General features: G+C 45.3%; 1 protein-coding gene across 1 annotated transcript in view; it reads left to right on the forward strand.

Annotated features, from left to right (window-relative positions):
- PRKCH (protein kinase C eta) overlaps positions 1 to 19,271 on the forward strand; it is a 116,779-nt gene that overhangs the window by 58,851 nt on the left and 38,657 nt on the right. The window contains exons 6-10 of the mRNA XM_075614839.1: positions 23 to 152; positions 1,915 to 2,042; positions 4,412 to 4,546; positions 5,781 to 5,954; positions 18,784 to 18,938. Coding sequence (XP_075470954.1) covers positions 23 to 152; positions 1,915 to 2,042; positions 4,412 to 4,546; positions 5,781 to 5,954; positions 18,784 to 18,938 — 722 coding nt within the window. The remainder of the gene's footprint in view (positions 1 to 22; positions 153 to 1,914; positions 2,043 to 4,411; positions 4,547 to 5,780; positions 5,955 to 18,783; positions 18,939 to 19,271) is intronic.

The following is a 19,271-nucleotide window of genomic DNA, read 5'->3' on the forward strand; positions in this document are numbered from 1 at the left end:
GTGCCTGCTTTTGTCCGATCAGATACTTGAACAACGATTCGGGATTAATTTACCTCACAAGTTCCGTTACCGCAATTACAAAGTGCCCACTTTTTGCGACCATTGCGGATCTTTACTCTGGGGGCTGGTGAAGCAAGGACTGCAGTGTAAAAGTAAGACCTCGTCTTCGTTTACCCCCCTCTTTTACCTCTGTATCTTAATCTTTCCATGACCACATATTTTTGCAGGTTATTTTAAAAGTATTTATACTGGAAACGCCAATGTGTAGCTGGTTGCTTGGAAAATGTAACATTCAAAGTGTTTTCTGAACCTTGGCTCTAATATATTAAAGCAGGGGGGATCAAGAACACCCTCCCAACCCCCCCCCCCTGTTCCCCCAACCGGTCTGTTTTTAAGGATATCCATGTTTCAACACAAGTGGCTCAATCAGTGGCAGACGGAGCCACTGATTGAGGCACTTATACTGAAGCAGTGACTGATTGAGGCACCTGTGCTGAAGCTGAGATATCCTTAAAAACTGACCTGTTGGGGGACTCTTGAAGTTGAGCCCCCCTGTACTAAAGTATAAAGACTATTTTGAGATGGCGTTGAATGTCTCTTGCTGATCCCCCAAGATGCTTCTATCTCCTTTCAATCTATTTTATTTCCAGGTTTCTAGGCAGTGAGTGGTAGCTTCGGCTAATCTTTCCTCTGTGCTGCTATTTACAGAAAGTGCGTTAACTGATAAAATAAAAAAAAGTTATTATTCCAGAGAATGTAAAACAGCTGTAGAATTCCAGAGGAAACGTTTTTTTTTTTTTTTTTTTTGCCAAAATCAGCGTTTTCCCTATGGAATTATTACAATTTGAATGTGTTTTTTTTCCTTCCACTTCCCCTCCCATTTCCTCTTGGATTTTGTCAGATGGAGCAATGTAATCGCTTTCACGCTTGCAGGCTTGTGTTTTAGCACGAGCACTGAGAAGTTAAAAGTATTCCGTGTAGAACACCTAACTTCAGCCCTTCGAATTATATCCCTGGAATATCGCAAGAAGCAGGTTCACGTGCTGTGCGAATAAATAAAACACTTGGACAATGGACTATTGAATTATTAGTTATAAAAGTTTATAATCCGTTATGTATGTCATTACAGTTTATTAATACTGTTATTGCAATTATTTTTTTAATGATTATTATCATTATTTGTTTTAAACCAGGGATGCTTAACTCCAGTCCTCAAGTCCCCCCCCCCTGTTTTAGTCCTTCCATGTAGTAACAAAGGAGGAAGAGGGAGTAGGGGTGTGATATATTTTATTGGACCAACAAGTTATGTTACACGCTTTGCAACCTCTCAGGGTGGGTAACCCGATGAACGACCCTGAGAGGTTCGAAAGCTTGTAACATATCAACTACTTGTTGGACCCATCAAAGGTATCATACCCTATCCTCACACTCCCTCCTCTGTTACTATTTCCAAGAGTAGAATGTATCGTGTATATTTCTGATGTTAGAATGGTGCTGTATCCTGCAGCGGAGTACAATGGAGTCGGAAGACGCAATTGGAAATTACATGACAAACATTAACCTACGTGGGGTACAATAAGGAGGAGGGCCTGCTTCTAGGACCTTACATTCTATAAGTAAAGGAAGAGTAGAAACATGGTACAGGGGGAGATTGTTAGTGCTTGAGAGCTAGTTATTTCAAAGAGTTGGAGTTGGGAAAGATGCGATGACCGAAATCCAACTCCTTGCCTACTTTTTGTGCTTTGCTGGTGTATCCCACCCAGGTATCTCTTCCTTGCTGATCACTCTTTTAAAGTCACCAATGCAACATAGTTGTAGAGAATAGAAACGTTTGCAGTGCCCTTTGGTATGCTGGTTGTTTCATTGTCTGTTATTATGGAAACGTTAATGGCTGGCGGTGTTTTTCCTCCGTAGTATGCAAAATTAATGTCCATAAACGTTGTGAAGCGAATGTGGCGCTCCATTGTGGAGTAAATTCGGTCGAACTGGCAAATGCTTTGGCTGGGATGGGCCTCCAGCCTGGGAACATTGCTTCCAAACAGGTGAGACTTTAGTGCTTTTCAGTTTTAAATCCTGGGTTTACATGGGAATGATATTGGGAGGTAATGCAGGCACTCAATTTAAGGGGTTTAAGTGGTTACTTAGCTGCCAGTGCACTGTAACAGTGGGGGTCCACAGGTCCCAGAATAGATGACTGGTGATCAGGAAGATGCAGGCACACAGACTTAATAATAGCAATTTATTAAGCCAAAATTCCAGCGTTTCGGCGGGTGTACACTGCCTTTGTCAAGGTGAGGGCTTGGGAATGAGAAGCTTGCCAAGTGTCTGTGCCGTGAGATAGCAAAAATATTGATTAATTGCAGCGGTGACGAGGATATTTTAAAAAAAAAAAAAAAAACCCGTTTTTTGGAGCGTTTATGGATAACATTCAGGACCACTCCAACTTTGATCCATGACTGCTTTAGCTCTAGTCTAGATAAATAAAAGTTGCAGTCTGATATAGTTACACATATTGAAATAAAGTGAAAGTGTTCATGCCTGTAATAACTATACAAATCTACAATTTTGTATTGCTAATTTATGATGCTTTATGCACGTGTAAATGTAAAAAAACAAACAAAAAAGGAACTTGCATCAGGCTGTATGCAACACATGGTGAACACCCATAGAACACCTCCCACCCAGGCATGTCTGTAAGGTGTCTACCAGCGCCTTACAGCAGAAAACTGCTTAGTAAATATGGACCACGATGATGCTTTTGATGGGTGCTAGTTAAGTCATACCATTATGAATGTAATTTGTAGTGTTTAAAGCCGGGTGTTTAAAAATATTTCACATCAGTATTTCCCCGATATAGAGAAGCTGATGGGCGTTTTTCATAAAGATTTTAATCGGGATAAAAAAATAACAAAATGAATAGTTAAGATACATTTGGAAGAAAATAAAGGAGAAAGTAAAACCAAACTGCAGCTTTACTCCAGACCAGTGGGGCCCAACTCCAGTCCTCAAGGGCCACCAACAGGTCAGGTTTTAAGGATATCCGTGCTTCAGCATAGGTGGCTGTCAGGTGGCCACTGATTGAGCCACATGTGCAGAAGCAGGGATATACCTCATACCTGGCCACTTAATGACCCTTGGGGACTGGAGTTTCTCCCCTCTCCCCCTCCCCCTCCCCCTGCACTTGACAATATTCCCACGTGGAGACCACTCTAGTTAAATCTAGCTAAATGTATGTTCCATTTCTATTTAAGGTGTTTGTAAACGTAGACGGTCATAAAAAAGGGAGTCCTGCCGGGTATGTGTACTGTGGTCATTGGGGTCATTGGTGGGGAGAGCGATATGTTTGTGTCAATGTATCAGTATTTGTTTATATTTCAATTTGGGGTTGTCTAAGGGCGGAGTCGCAGGGTGCACGGATTATAATCAGATGCATCAAATGATGTGCCCGGTGTGTCCTATTTCTCCATTCAGTCTGCATAAAAACAGGGCACCAGGTGCGCTGCCGTTTAACTTTTTGCGCCACATGTACAAAACTCGGCGCAAAGTTTTGTACATGAAGCGTTGGACATGGATACAAAACCTAACTGGGGAAAATTCATCAAGCAGTGGAACAGGTTATCGCACCCGATCCGCCATCAACTCCCATTCAAGTCAATATGCTAACCCGTGTTGATGAGTACTTGTGCTTCTTACTGCTTGAGTACAGCAATAATCTGTTGTGGAATCATTCCCCATGCAGCCACAAGGTGGCACTCCATTCTAAATGACAACCATTGGGACATTGGAGAGGTTAAAAGAAGTTAAGAGTGTTGACCAGGAGCGGCCAACTCCAGTCCTCAAGGGCCACCAGCAGGTCAGGTTTTCAGGATATCCCTGCTTCAGCACAGGGGGCTCAATCAGCCCCAGCTTCAGCACAGGGGGCTCAATCAGAGGCTCAGTCTTTGGCTGAGCCACTGATTGAGCCACCTGTGCTGAAGCTGGGATATCCAGAAAACCTGACCGGCTGGTGGCCCTTGAGGACTGGAGTTGGCCACCCCTGCTGTAGACCATTGGCGCTGAGCGGGTGCCAATACTTTTATACATCAAATATAGCACATTGACCATGGTGATGGGGTACAGGCTGTTAGGGAGTTACATTCCAGGGTGTCTGTGTGCCAAGGTAATGTGGAAGCACCGACAATGTACAGTTACTGTACCACCCAGCTTGAGCAGTTAGACTGGTCATCATATTGGGTTAGCTGGCAGCAAGAGCACATTAAAGACCTGTAACCCCCAAACGGTGCCAAGATGTATGGATCTGTGTCTTAGCAGCAAATGTGCATTTCATACCTTGCCTGGAGCTCTTCATTGCTTGGTCACTCAGATTTTATCTGTAAATATTTAATTTTCAACCATTTCCCCCCCCCCAAAGAACACTCTTTCAAGCTCCGTGGTATCAGATAATAGTCCAGCTGAAGAGGACACCCTCTCAAACACGTCTTTCTCCAAGTTTGGGATTGATGACTTCATTTTCACTCGCGTGCTGGGGAAAGGCAGTTTCGGAAAGGTTGGTGTTCCTCATATTGTTCATCAATACGTTTCATGTCTGTGTCCTTTCAAAACAATGATTAGCGGTTGGTAAAAAAAGGAAATGCCCCCCCCCCCCCTCCCGGTCTGCGGTATCTGCAAAGCTGCACACGAGGGACAAAGCATGGCATACGTCTCTAACGTTTTGTACAGTGTACGGCATTTGTTCAGCGTGTGTTCCCAGTGACTGTGGAAGCAGCCGGTTCCTACCCCAGGATGCTTTGCATTATTTCTCGGCAAAACTGGGATCTGCAATGCATCGTTGGCATATATTGCCAGCTCTGCTTGCAATGACCGTGGTTAAAGCTGCAGCTTATATTTGAGGGAGGAGAGAGGTCTTTTGTGGCAACCTTTACCAAGCGAGTGTTTGCACTTCCACTCCCTAAATCTCCGGAATCTGTGTACCTGATATGTATATTATATGTGTAATCACATTATGTGTGCTAAGTATAACCAACGCATCTTTCCCACAGTAGGGATGTCCTTGTTCGAGATTGTAATCGGATAGAAGAGCGATCCAACCGGACTTTCTTTTCACATAGGATTGAAGCTGAGGGTCTCCGGATCGGAACCCCCGTTCATTTCAGCTCCTGCTACCCCCTGCTTCCGCGGATACTTGCCTTCAAAGAAGGTGCCGGTATCGCTCTGCTTTTTAAAGTTCCCGCGTTGCGTGGGCCAATAGGAAGCCAAACCTGGTGACGTCACGGCTTCCTATTGGTCCGCAGAGTGCAGGAGCTTTGAAACGTCGCCATTACGTGGTCCCTGCAAGCCGAGCGGCTTCCAGCACCTCCTACAGAGGTCTGTATCTCCGGAAGCGGGGGGACCCCGAGTCTGAAATTAATGGGGCTCAGAAACCCCCCTGCTTCAACCCTACGTTAAATTTTTTTTTATTAAATCGCCCGCTTGGATTGCCTCTGTTTGCAGATAACTTTGGCTAACACAAGTAACCTTATTTGGGGTTCTCTCTAATTAAGAGAAGCTCTACAGCTGGATTGAGTCAGTTAGTTAGTCCGATACATACCAGTGACAATTATAGCTATATTAATTACATGCAAATCCGAAATCTTAATAATTACGTTGTATTCATTCCAATTTTTAACGGAGACATGAACTACAACTAAAATAACATTGATGTACTATAGAGCTATATTATATATATTATATTTTACTTTACTCAGTTGCTCTTCCCACCTTCTGTATTCCTGGTGCCTCAGGTAATGTTGGCCAAGTCTAAGGAGACGGATAATCTCTACGCAGTAAAGGTTCTGAAAAAGGATGTGATTCTTCAGGATGACGATGTGGAGTGTACTATGACTGAGAAGCGTATCCTGTCACTGGCCTGCAATCACCCATTCCTCACACAGCTCTTCTGCTGCTTCCAGACTCCGGTGAGGACCGTGCGACTTTCAGACGTGTAATAAAGTATCAGGTCCTGCTAGGTTAGGAAAATGCCCACCCCTTTGCTGTTAGAGGTATCTGGCAACCAAGGGGTTAACTCCATGTGAAAAGGGACCTACCCCAAATGGTAATTCTATGATGTATGTCCCTATAACTTCTAACCTTCAGAACCAACGCTAACACCACCTTAACTCCTGTTACTAGTTTTTAAATACCTGGGCATATGGTTTGACTCCCACTTAACATTCGGGATGCTCATTGATACCCTGACATACAAAACCTATGCCAAACTGGGTGTATTTTACAGGAACAAATCCTCCCTAAGTCTGCTGGTCAGAAAGCGTATCGCACAGCAGATGCTAATGTCAATTATCGACTATGGAGACATAGTATACGGCACCCAAACCCACCTTAGCAAACATGACACCCTCTACGGTAGAAAGGGGGGGGGGGGGTGATAGACAGCACTCTGACACAATGACTCAGCAAGGTTGCAGGGTGCACGGAACAGGAAGGGACCCTAATTCCCTTCAGAAGTACTAACAAACCAAAAAATAGTACCAGCACTCTCTGTCTCACAGCTACAGATATAAGCGAATACCAGTGTAGGGAATATGAATAATTTAACGACACTAATAATAAACTGAAAATATAGCAACAATAGCCAATACGCCAATGCAAGAATAAATATCACCATAGAGAAAATCAAAAATTAAAGGGGGTAGAGGGGAAAGAAGGAGAAGGGGAAAAAACACAAAAGAAAAGCAAAAAATCACAAAAATAGAAAAAGGAAAGCAAACTAGGGGGGCGACGTTTCGAGGGGTGACCTCTTCATCTGGCCCATTCCCCCTGGTCCCAAAGGGTCCCAGAGGTACTTCCCCAAGCCTTCCCTCCCCACTGTCAAATAATCCCACACTCAGCTAATGATATAAATCTAAAGTCTAAAGAGGGCAAATCACATAAGCAGATATCAAATATCAAACAATGAATGTAGATACAAGAATATTGTAAAAGACACAGAACATATGCAGATATCAGATGTCAATCAGTGAACAAGTATAAGCAAACCCTCTTCCTGGTGCCCTGTCGAGTGCTCGAGAGGGCACCAGGATGAGGGTTTGCTTATACTTGTTCACTGATTGATATCTGATATCTGCATATGTTCTGTGTCTTTTACAATATTCTTGTATCTACATTCATTGTTTGATATTTGATATCTGTTTATGTGATTTGCCCTCTTTAGACTTTAGATTTATATCATTAGCTGAGTGTGGGATTATTTGACAGTGGGGAGGGAAGGCTTGGGGAAGTACCTCTGGGACCCTTTGGGACCAGGGGGAATGGGCCAGATGAAGAGGTCACCCCTCGAAACGTCGCCCCCCTAGTTTGCTTTCCTTTTTCCATTTTTGTGATTTTTTGCTTTTCTTTTGTGTTTTTTCCCCTTCTCCTTCTTTCCCCTCTACCCCCTTTAATTTTTTATTTTCTCTATGGTGATATTTATTCTTGCATTGGCGTATTGGCTATTGTTGCTATATTTTCAGTTTATTATTAGTGTCGTTAAATTATTCATATTCCCTACACTGGTATTCGCTTATATCTGTAGCTGTGAGACAGAGAGTGCTGGTACTATTTTTTGGTTTGTTATGACACCCTCTACAATTCAATATGCCGTTTTGTTCTCCAATCCAACTACAACACACATCACTGCGAAATGCTCAAAGAACTGGATTGGTCGTCACTTGAGTTTGGGCGCAAAGTTCACCTTTCCTGTCTTGCCTTCAAATACTTTATGGGCAAGCTACCCGTCTATCTGAACAAAGCTCCTCACCCCTACCACATGCAGCACTTATCTGAGATCTGACTCCAAAAGACTGTTCATGGTCCCAAGGTTCAGCAAAGTATCTGGCCGTTCCTCCTTCTCTTACCGTGCACCCCAAAACTGGAACAATCTACCGGAGAGACTCACATCCACCACCAGTTTAAGTTCTTTCAAAACTAAATCCGTCTCACATTTTAATCTGGTCTGTAACTGTTACATACGCCTATAATATATATTATCTTTAACTGTGCATGCAATGTTTTGTATACAATGTATTCCCTGTTCAGTTATGTAACTGTATTTGTAACCATGTATTATTTGTCATCTTAAGGCTTTGGTCCCGCTGCGTCCAGCGGCGCGCGGCAGCGGACCACCAGCCCCTTTCCTCCAGTGTGGAGGTCCCCGCTGGCTCCTTACTACTTGGCTGACTGAGTGCTGTGACGCGTCAGCCGGACGATGCTGCCAACTCCTAGTGATTTGCAGCTCTGACCCGTCACGTGGTGCGGCAGTCAGCCAATGAGGGAAGGAGGGGAGGGAAGAAGCTACAGATGGGAGGCGGCTTGGGAGGGGAGCAGGGAAGGAGCTGCGGGGGAAAAGTGTGAATGTATATGTGTATGTGTGTGTGTGCATGTGGTGTGTGTGTGTGGGGGTGGATGGCACCACGATCTCAGACCTGGCAAAAGTTTTACCACGCCCCTCCCGCTCCCGCCCCCTCCAGCTCCCTACAGACCGCATATCGCGGTCAATTGCCTGTCAGCGCGCCGCCTGTCTGCAGTGCGGGTGCGCTGACTGCGGGAGAGGGGCCTTAGCCTTACTCTGTGCCCAGGACATACTTGAAAACGAGAGGTAACTCTCAATGTATTACTTCCTGGTAACACATTGAATAAATAAATAAACCTCTACTGCTCGTGCTGCATAGCGCCAATGGGCAATATATACTAAACCGTGCAATGCCATGAGACAACATCTGGCTCCAGAAGAGTCACCATGGCCCATTCCAGTGACTGTGCTGGAACGCTTGTTATATAGTACGTGCTGGCGCGCGGGCGCCCGGCGTTGCATGTGCACGTGGCGTGCGCATTTAGTTTCTATAGCGCAAGTGGCTATGGGTTGTGGCTATGATGTCACAGCATTAGGCCGCACAGTGATTGGTTTATAGCGCCCCGTGCCGCGGCAACAGCGCGAAAATATAATTTTCTTATATTTTCTCTGATCTGAAGCGCCATCGCTCACGGCCGTGCACGCGTCCCAAATATACAAACGTCAGGTGTACACAAGCCAATTATCATTGATGTTAGCGCACTATATTATAGCCCTTAGGTGTTTCCGCTGCAGAAAAACTCTTATGGGGTAGCCCTACTTGGTAAATCTGGCCCAATCGCGTTAGTTGACCCATCGTATGTCTTGTTCTGAACATCATGTGGTAGCCTGCGCTGCTACCCTGCTATTCTTACTGCAGCAAGAAAGTACAAGGGGGGAGACTATTGCACATTGCACTGACTGTATATACTGCAGTACAGAGATTAGTTTTCAGCACTGCGCTCCTGTCTTGAGCTTTCCATGTAGTGGTTGGTGCTCACTTTCAGGTACAATGCGATCAGGTGAGCTTGGTGGTTGGTAGTTTAGTGTTTTTCCCCATGCTTCTGTGAAGAGGTCGTATGGCTGTATCTCATAGTGCAGGGGGTGCTCAACTCCTGTCCTCAAGACCCCCCAATAGGTTGGATATCCAAGCTTCAGCATAGGTGGTTCATTTTGACGGAGACACTGTTTTAGCCGCCTGTGCTGAAGCTGGGATATCCTCAACCTAACCTGGGGGGGGGGGGGGGGGTGAGGGGGGAGAGAGAGTGTCTTGAGGACAGGAGTTGAGCTCCCCTGTCTTAGTGGGGCATATAATAATAATAATAATAATAATAGCATGTTCTTGTATAGCGCTGCTAGTTTTATGTAGCGCTTTACAGAGACATTTTGCAGTCACAGGTCCCTGTCCCGTGGAGCTTACAATCTATGTTTTTGGTGCCTGTGTCACAGGGAGATAGGGTGACTTGCCCAAGGTCACAAGGAGCCGACACCAGTAATTGAACCAGGCTCCCCTGCTTCACACTCTGTGCCAGTCAGTGTCGTTACTCACTGAGCCGCTCCTTCTCCTATAGCCATAAAAAGGTTGGGAGCACTTACGTAAACTTGTATAAATGTGTATGTATTACTAAAAACGGTAGACGTTTCGTTCCCAAGCTTGACCTTTAGCCTTGAGGGGGTCAAAATACTACTTAACTGTACACCAGCTTCCATATCCCACAACTCCGTTCTGGTGAGTTCTTGAAAGTTTGTGTGCAAGTATAATCTTTGAGAATAGCAAAAGGGTCAAAATCGGTGACAAAAGTGAATCCTTTGCAATTCTGTGATGACTATTACGTAGCATTAATATGTATTGCGTTATAATGTGCTTTTATCGCCTAGCAAACCCCTGGAAAAGTACTGCAGAGGATGGGATGATTCTTAAACGTTTACAAAACTTCTCAACAGTGTGTGGGCTTTATATAAAATGGGTTTTATTTGCGTTTCTAGACATTCTTTAGTAATTGATCCCCAGCAGGGGGCAGCAAGATGCCTTTTAATATCAGTGTATTGTCACAAGCTGCATGTTAACATGAGATCTATACAGATTTTTAGGTTAGGTGGTATCAACTGCAATTCAACAGGTCAGGTTTTATGGATATCCCTGCTTCAGCACAGGTGGCGCAGTCATTGACTGGGCCACTGATTCAGCCACCCGTGCTGAAGCAGGGATCTCCTTAAAACCTGATCTGCGGTGGCATTTGAGGATGAGAGTTAACCATTCCTGCTATAAGGGGTCAATTGTATATACTCCGAAGTGGCCGTTTTTTCAGACGAAAATCTCATTGGTCCATGGGGATTTTCGTTCTGAACATCTCAAACTGACGCTTCAGAATGTATAGCTGTGTAATTTACTCCCAAATCTGAAGGATTTCATTTGTATCCTATGGGACACAAAATCCAAAAACATGTTCTTTTGGGCCTGCATCTATTGGAAACACAATTTGTTTTTATACATTTTATTACACGGATATTCATTTGAAGATCATGATGTATGTATTTTAAACTTAAAGTTTATTCGTTTTTTCATTGCCCATAGGGGGTTATGGGGGTGGGGGGGAGGGGGAGGGAGGGATACCAGTTTCAGATTATACATGATATATTAGTTTGGTTACATGGTACAGAGAATACAGCCAGGTACGCGGTGACTGTTGGATCTGGTTTCACATCACAATACAGCTCAACCCCGTTATAGCGCGATCCGCTTAGGCCTCGGCCAGGCAGGGAATGGGCGCGCTGGCGCTCGTGCGCTGCGCCCTGCTCAGCCTGGCGATTCGTGGCTGCCTAGGGGCGCGCGCGTCTGGGGGCGCAGCCACGATGTCACGGAGCAGGTTCGCCCTCATTGGGCGAACCGCTCACGTGACGCGCTAGTGAGCAGCAAATTCAAATTTGCTTGCTCGGCAAGCAGCTAAGCGCCGAGCAGGCGCGCCCGCCCGATCACGCTAGCCACACACATTGTCGCAATGTGTCTCATCGTGGCATGCGTGAGGGCGCCCGCCAGCTCAGCGCCACCCTGGACGAGGCCTTATAACGCAGTCTGAGCGTGGCTACCGATCTCCATTTCGCAGCGCGACGACTTACTGGCATCTAGATCTCTCTCCTCTCCCTGCTTGTTTTTAACCCAATCTGTCTCTGGGAAGCTACTGAGCCTGTTTTTAAATATAAATTAATGACCGGACTTGTGTCCAGTGTGAAAAATAAAATGGAAAATATAGGGGTTTTTTAATATCTGTGTCAGCGTTGGGAAGGAAGTTGGACGTCTACGTGAATCCCAAGTGCTCCTTATCGCCTCCAGATATGCACTATGCACGTGACTTGCGCTCAATTTTAACCATTACACTGCCAAGTCGCACCAGAATTAAAATGGAGTGAGGATTACGATGGCAATTTTGTTCTTCCAAGCCTCGGCTTTCCTTTGTGTCAGGTAAAGTGTACTTGCAGTAGTAATAAACCCCAACTGCTGCACCCTTTTTGATAATGACAGCTCTCAGGTTTCAGCCGACATGTTCTCTGCAGCACAGAGCAGAAGTGTTCTCAGAGTACTGCTGACAGCCCCAAGCACATGACTACAACCTAATGTATAGAAATACCGAGACATGTGGGAAAGAGTCTCGGGTCATTTTTTGGATGCCTCAAAATTTCAACCTTCCTCCTTCGTGCCAGCGGGCTTTCAACACATTAACCATCAGTGTCTTCCAGATATCCATCATTACAGAAGGTGACTTCAGGCCAATGCTGACGTAGTTTGGGTGTATATTTTGAATAAACCAGGGCTTTCTGTGCTTGTAAGAAGGTCTAATGCTTTGGCACAAGGTGCCGTGCGGTATTAAACACCAGGGTTCTTGTCTGTGATGTATTTTATTAGACCAGCATGATACATTCATTACAGATGTTATACATGAGCGTTTTAAGTATTGTATTGTATTGTGTGTCTTTATTTATATAGCGCCATTAATGTACATAGTGCTTCACAGTAGTAATACATGTGGTAATCAAATAAATAACAGATAATATAAATAACAGATCATGGGAATAAGTGCTTTAGACATAAAAGTAACATTAAGGAAGAGGAGTTCCTGTCCGAGGAGCTTACAGTCTCAAGTCTTAAGTGTCTCCGATGTTGAGACCTTTGACCATATGAAAATGGCGCAGAGTGTAAATGTGATTTGGAAGGTGCATGCCCTGTACATTGCATCTGTGTATACCAGAGGTGGTCAACTCCAGTCCTCAAGGGCTACCCCACAGGTCAAGCTTTCAGGATATCCCGGCTTCAGCATAGGTGACTCGGTCAAAAATTGAGCCACTGATTAAGCCAGCTGTCCTGAAGCAGGGATATCCTGAAAGCCTGACCTGGTTGGTGGCCTTTGAGGACTGGAGTTGGCTACCCCTGGTGTATAGTAACTGCTAGAAATGGCAGCTACAATGAGAACAGTTTTCGGCGCAAGTAAAAGCATTGATCTGTAATGTTGGAGAGCCCAGACTTAACCACAGCGCCAGCCTTGGCGAGTCGCTTTATCACCTAGTGACTCATAAAACTAAATGAGTTTGGAGGCCGTAAAGTGGCCGTCACCGGTATGAATATTTGGGGAATTTGCCACGTTTTGCGGCCTTTTGGGAAAGTTCTGAGAAAAAAGCCAGTTTGCTGCTAATCACCACAGAATCTCGCTTTAAATGTTTATCCCTAAATTTCAAGCATCTTTTTAAATGTTAAGTAAGCTTTTTTTATTTGATTTTTTACTGTGTGACCTGCAATAAATGTAACTATATATACATGTGATGATGCACACCAGGCGAAGATGTTGATGAATAAAATCCCTTACTCAACGTTTCAGTGTTATTTCCATACCTTTGTCCTGGGTATCATCACATTTATATATAGTGGTGATAGCAGCTGCAGCAACGGCCTATGAAAGCCCCCAGCAACCTTGGAATTGTTACCTTGGTACACTTTATTGTGAGTAAGGGGGGCACAGCTTGTGCACCCCAAGTTTGGTCTGCAATAAATGTATACAGTAGCTTTTTATTTCTGCTCTAATTTCCTAAACCATTGCAAGAACATGTGCAAACTGAACTAGACTGGGGCAAGGTCGCATTTCATCATGTTTAAATATTCTGCGGGGGAATTCACTAAGCTTCAATGCAAGATAACGCACCTTGATCTGGCGTAAACTGCTATTCAAGTAATGTAGTAATGTTCTTTACGGTGGGTCTGTGTGATACCCCACACCCGTGTGTAGTGCATCCGAACTGATGTACACGCCTTACAATTAAAGCGAAAATAATATGCATATGAAACGCCACTCTAATGCTACCTAACATCCAACCCCCCCAAAACTCAGCTGCGCAGCTGGACCACCCTATCCAAAAACCTTCACCCCCCCCCCCCAAGATCCACACCCCAAACCTTAATGGGACCAGCTGTGCGGCTGATGTATACTCCATTCCACAATGAGCTGCCACTTCACCTTTTGTTTCAATATTGCTTCTTATTCCCACTAGAGTGCAAGCTCTAGGATCAGGACCCTCATTCCCTTCTGTATCTGTTAGCGCTTATTTGGTATGTTATTCTGTTTATGATATATATATATATATATCTCTGTAACCTCACTGTACTGCGCTGCGGAGTATGTTGGCACTTTACAATTAACTATAATAATAATAGGGAAAGAACTGCTGGGCACTTTGTGTTTTAAACACATGCTGAGTTTTATTCAACCCTGAAATATACCTACATTTCAGTTGATGAAACACCTTTTTCAAGGTCACAACTTTGACCTTGATAAAAGGTTGTTTCATCCACCAACCTATTGGTGTGTCTCTCATGGCTGCACAAAATGCTGCATATATTTAAAGTCCAGAGTGGCAGGCAGTTCTTCTATTGGCCAGTGGCGTAACTACTGCCTGGACATGTTCGGGGGGGCTCCGGGCTCTTAGTGACCCTCCCAAAGGGGTTGTAGAGGCCCAGCGCGCTTCCTCACAGCAATTAAACTGATTGACGGGGAGAGAGTGGGGCCTCTGTAACACAGCAGCACTTCTTCATGATGCTGCGTCGTCATGTGACGCTACGGCGACACGTCACATGGAGATGTGTTGCTAAGGCAACTCACCGACGTGACACAGCGTCATCATGACTTCACCCGGGGGCCTCTTAAGGCGAAGTTACACCCCTGCGATTTACCTATTAACCCTGGAGGGTGGTTTCAGAGTTGGGGAACAAAGCACTGTCCTTTGTCTCAGAAGGGCAATTTAATAACATTGTGGTGGTTCACTTACTGAAGTGTATCATACAGTACAAGGAAAAACTTTGTGGGTGTAAAGCGTCATACATTGTGAAGATTTCCTGTTGATTCAACGTACGATATTCCAGATACAGCATAAAGCTGTCAGCAAAGCAAAGCATTACCAAGAAATGCATTACACACAAAATACTGCAGCGATGTGTTAGAGGGAGTGGGAGGAGAGAGCAAGGTCAGAGGGAGGAGGAAACAGAGGACTAGATCAGTAGGAGAGTAGCGAGTACAGTGTGCACAGAGAGGAGCAGACACCGTAAGGCAGGGAGTGCAAAGAGGAGCAGGGCATGATGGAGGAGAACGTATGGCTATGGCCCCAGTGCCTGCGCTGCACATGCGCCTGCGCGGCTGGCGGCGTGTGCTGCCGAGTTCCCCGGTCTGCAGTGAGCTACGGGGGGCATGACGTCACCCGGCAGGTTCGCCCTCATTGGCTGAACTGCAGGGGGCGTGGCCTAGCGCTCCATCGTGAGTCCTGATCTCAATTTTCTTGAGAGCAGGAGTTTCTGTTGGCGCAGCACGGCGGCCCCCCCCCCCTCGCAGCGGGCCCGGCCCCATTGTGGGGCGGGCGCTGCAGTAGCCAGCGGGGACCTGGCATAAGGTGGGGAAGAAGGGACAAGAGATAGCGAGGTATTACAGGGAGGGGTGCAAACAAAGAGTCAAGTTTCACTAATAACCTTTCAGATCTGGATCGGCGTGTGTATTGCCGGGTACAGCTAGTTGTGTATAAATCACACAGTTAAAATGAGCACTTCTTCAGGAAATTCAGTTACTGCCACGGGAGCTCGCAGATCCTGACCGCTGGTTTGGTCAAGATACAGGAAGCAGAGAATCGGCAAAAAGCTCATCTTTAATTACACATTAAGAAACAAATCGTCAACATTTCGGTCCTTACATGGACCTATTTAAAAAAAAAAAAGGTTTGATTTGTTTCTTAATGCATCATTAAATATTCGCTCTTTGCATCAGTCCACTGGTGTGCCAATTCTCTGCTTCCTACAGTATATCTCCTGGAATTGTGTGACCCATGCAAATAAATAATAATAATAATAATAATCACAACATTAATGCATTTCTTTGAACTCGTACAACTTGTTTGCCTCTTACATTACTATCTGTTTTGAAGTGGATAAAAACAACTGCGCGTGACCCCGAAATAGCCCCTTCATATGTTCCCGACATGTGGAATGTCCGCGGGTTATTTTTACTCCTCTGCCTTGTGATACAGGCATCCTTTTTAACTTCAGCGGTAGAAGACGGAAGGCGATGAGTGGGACTCGTGTGTCAGGTGCCTTTTGGCGAATATGAAATATGTCACACTGTACGTTTCATTAATTATGTTTAGTGCAAGTACAGACCGTCGGAAACGAGCAAATCAAGTTTTGTATCATTTTGGCCAATAGTCTTGGAGGCTGATTAACTTCAGTTACTGGCATGAAGGGCATGGCCTTAAGGATTTGCAAAATCATCAGGGAAGATCATTTTATTTATTTCTCCAAATTGTCCCTAAATAAGAAGTCTGAAGATATTTATCATTAAGCCCTGTGCTGCCGGGGGTACTACAATGTATCCCATTGAATAAATTAATACAGGGGTTTGCAACTCCAGCCCTCAAGCCCCCGACCCCCAACAGGTCAGGTGTTTGGGCCCCTGGGCCGGAGCAGCAATATCCCAATCAGTCTCTGCTTCAGCACAGGTGGCTCAATCAGAGGCTCAGTCTTTGATTGAGCCACCCGTGCTGAAACAGGGATTTCCTGAACACCTGATCGGAGGTCTTGAGGGCTTAAGTTGCGAACCCCTGAGTTAATATGATACTTGCGTTCGACGGCATATGTTGGTATGTGTTATGGGCGGCCATGCAGATGAGGGATCCTGGTTTGAGTCCAGAATGAACCCTCTGCAACGTTTGTGCAACCCCACTGGTATAGTTATGCATTAAATATCAAAATGCGATTGTAAGCTTATGTCTGCTTTTGTTTCTTTTCTAAGATCTATTGCACACCAAGTCTCAGCAGTAATACACCCAACACACTCAGTGACAGGATGTCCAACATAAAGGACTACCCGACAAACCCGCCTTATATCCTCTTACCACTTCCCCGTTTCTCCATAAGGCCGTCTTTCACCCAATGTCAAGAAAAGCGCATCCCAGCCACAAGGCTCAAACAAAGTGCGTCCGTATCATCACATAATAGTCTCCCCCCCTACCCCCCTGTATAGTGCTACAGTGTACACAGCGCTGTGCATATCATTTTTGCAGGCACGAGTCCTTGCCCAGTAGAGCTTACAATCTATTTCTTGGTGCCTGAGGCACAGGGAAGATAAAGTGACTTACCCAAAGGGACAAGGAGCTGACACTGGGAATTTGAATCGTGCTCCCCTGCTTCACACTCAGTGCCATTGTTCTCAGCCGGGGCCTTTGCACACTGATCCGCTCCGCCAGTCTATACCTTGTGCTCTCTGTTTCGGCGGAACATGTTTAGATGTTGGGTCATTATTCGGAGGTTACACACTTGTACGTAGAAATAGCCCGCACTGTGGTTTCTGTACTTTTACTGGATGGAGTCACTTCCCAGCAGTCTCAATGAAGTCCCCCTAACCTCTGATACTACTGTAGGTGCAGCTAATCTTACAAGACACACGCATGTAATGTACCTGCTAAAAGGGTACAGGTGGAGGGTATGTTGTTAAAGCAACAACACAGGTTTCAGTTATTGCGGGGTTTTTTTACTTAGTTTTTTTATTACTGGATTGAAGTAGGGGACCTTCAGGGACCCCCTGCTTCCAGAGATAACTCAGTTGAGGTTGCCAGTATCTCTGAAGGTAGGGAACAGCGTGCCTAACATAATGGCGGTGTTTAAATGTCCCACGTTACACAGGCCAATAGGAAGCTGTCACGTCATCCAGTGCGGCTTCCTATTGGCCCGCGTGACCGGGACATTTAAACTGCACAGGGATACTGCCACTGCTACAGAGGTAAGTATCTCTGGAAACAGGGGGGTCCCCGGAGCTGAACTTAATGGGGTTCAGCTTCAAAGAGATCCCTTGCTTCAAACAGTAGCCCAAGCACGCTGCCTAGGGGTCACACTCGACTCCTCTCTCACATTCGCCCCTCACATTCAAAACATTTCTAAAACCTGTTGCTTTTTCCTCCGCAATATAACAAAGATACGCCCTTTCCTCTGTTGCTCGACTGCTAAAACTCTGACTCAGGCCCTCATTCTCTCCCATCTTGATTACTGTAACCTCCTGCTGTCCGGCCTTCCTGCCTCTCACCTGTCTCCCCTACAAACTATCCTAAACGCTGCTGCCAGAATCACTCTACTCTTTCCTAGATCTGTCTCAGCATCTCCCCTCATGAAATCCCTCTCCTGGCTTCCGATCAAATCCCGCATCTCACACTCCATTCTTCTCCTCACTTTTAAAGCTTTACACTCTTCTGCCCCTCCTTACATCTCAGCCCTAAATTCTCGTTATGCACCATCCTGACTTTTGTGTTCTGCTCAAGGATGTCTTGTTTCTACCCCCTTTGTATCTAAAGCCCTCTCCCGCCTTAAACCTTTCTCACTGACTGCCCCACACCTCTGGAATGCCCTTCCCCTCAGTACCCGACTAGCACCCTCTCTATCCACCTTTAAGACCCAACTTAAGACACACTTGCTTAAAGAAGCATGTGGATATTCTGAACACATGATACATAAAGCCCCCTGCAGACGCACTTACCAGAACTCCCTCCTACTGTCTCTGTACGTTCTACCTACCAATTAGACTGTAAGCTCCTCGGGGCAGGGACTCCTCTTCCTTAATGTTACTTTTATGTCTAAAGCACTTACTCCCATGATCTGTTATTTATATTATCTGTTATTTATTTGATTACTACATGTATTTCTACTGTGAAGCGCTATGTACATTAATGGCGCTATATAAATAAAGACATACAATACAAACATATGTTAAAGTAATAATGCTTAAAAACCTGCATGAATTACTCCTTTAATACCATGACCAGTAAGTAATCCAATTCCACTCACATAAATAAGGCTGCTTTTATTTGTAGGTCTCGTTGTGTCTGATATTCTTTTCTTTCCCCCCTCAAAGGACAGGCTGTTTTTTGTCATGGAGTTTGTAAATGGCGGCGACCTCATGTTCCACATCCAGAAGTCTCGGCGGTTTGATGAAGCCCGTGCCTGCTTCTACAGTGCGGAGATTACATCGGCCCTCATGTTTCTGCACGACAACGGCGTCATCTACAGGTAAGCCGTTCCATTCCGGTACACTATAGCACATCAAATATCTGTATTCGCATACATAAGTCATATAGGCCCATGTTTACTAAGCAGTCTTCTGCCGTAAGACACTTTCTGGTGCTGGCAGACACCTTGCAGCCCACTGACTTGAATAGGCGGTAATATGGGTGCCAGGATCAGTAGGTGCACCTGACGGTGGGAGGCTGTACCCCCCGAAACGTTGGGCTTGCTCTTTCACACATGATTGAATAAACCGCGTGGTTTGCGCTGGTTTGGACGCCACTCCTGCTGCAGGCCCACCTGGCAGCAATGAGGTTAAACTAATGCTTCACCTGTTCA

The sequence above is a fragment of the Ascaphus truei genome, chromosome 9 (assembly GCF_040206685.1).
Source record: "Ascaphus truei isolate aAscTru1 chromosome 9, aAscTru1.hap1, whole genome shotgun sequence".
Lineage (NCBI taxonomy): Eukaryota > Metazoa > Chordata > Amphibia > Anura > Ascaphidae > Ascaphus > Ascaphus truei.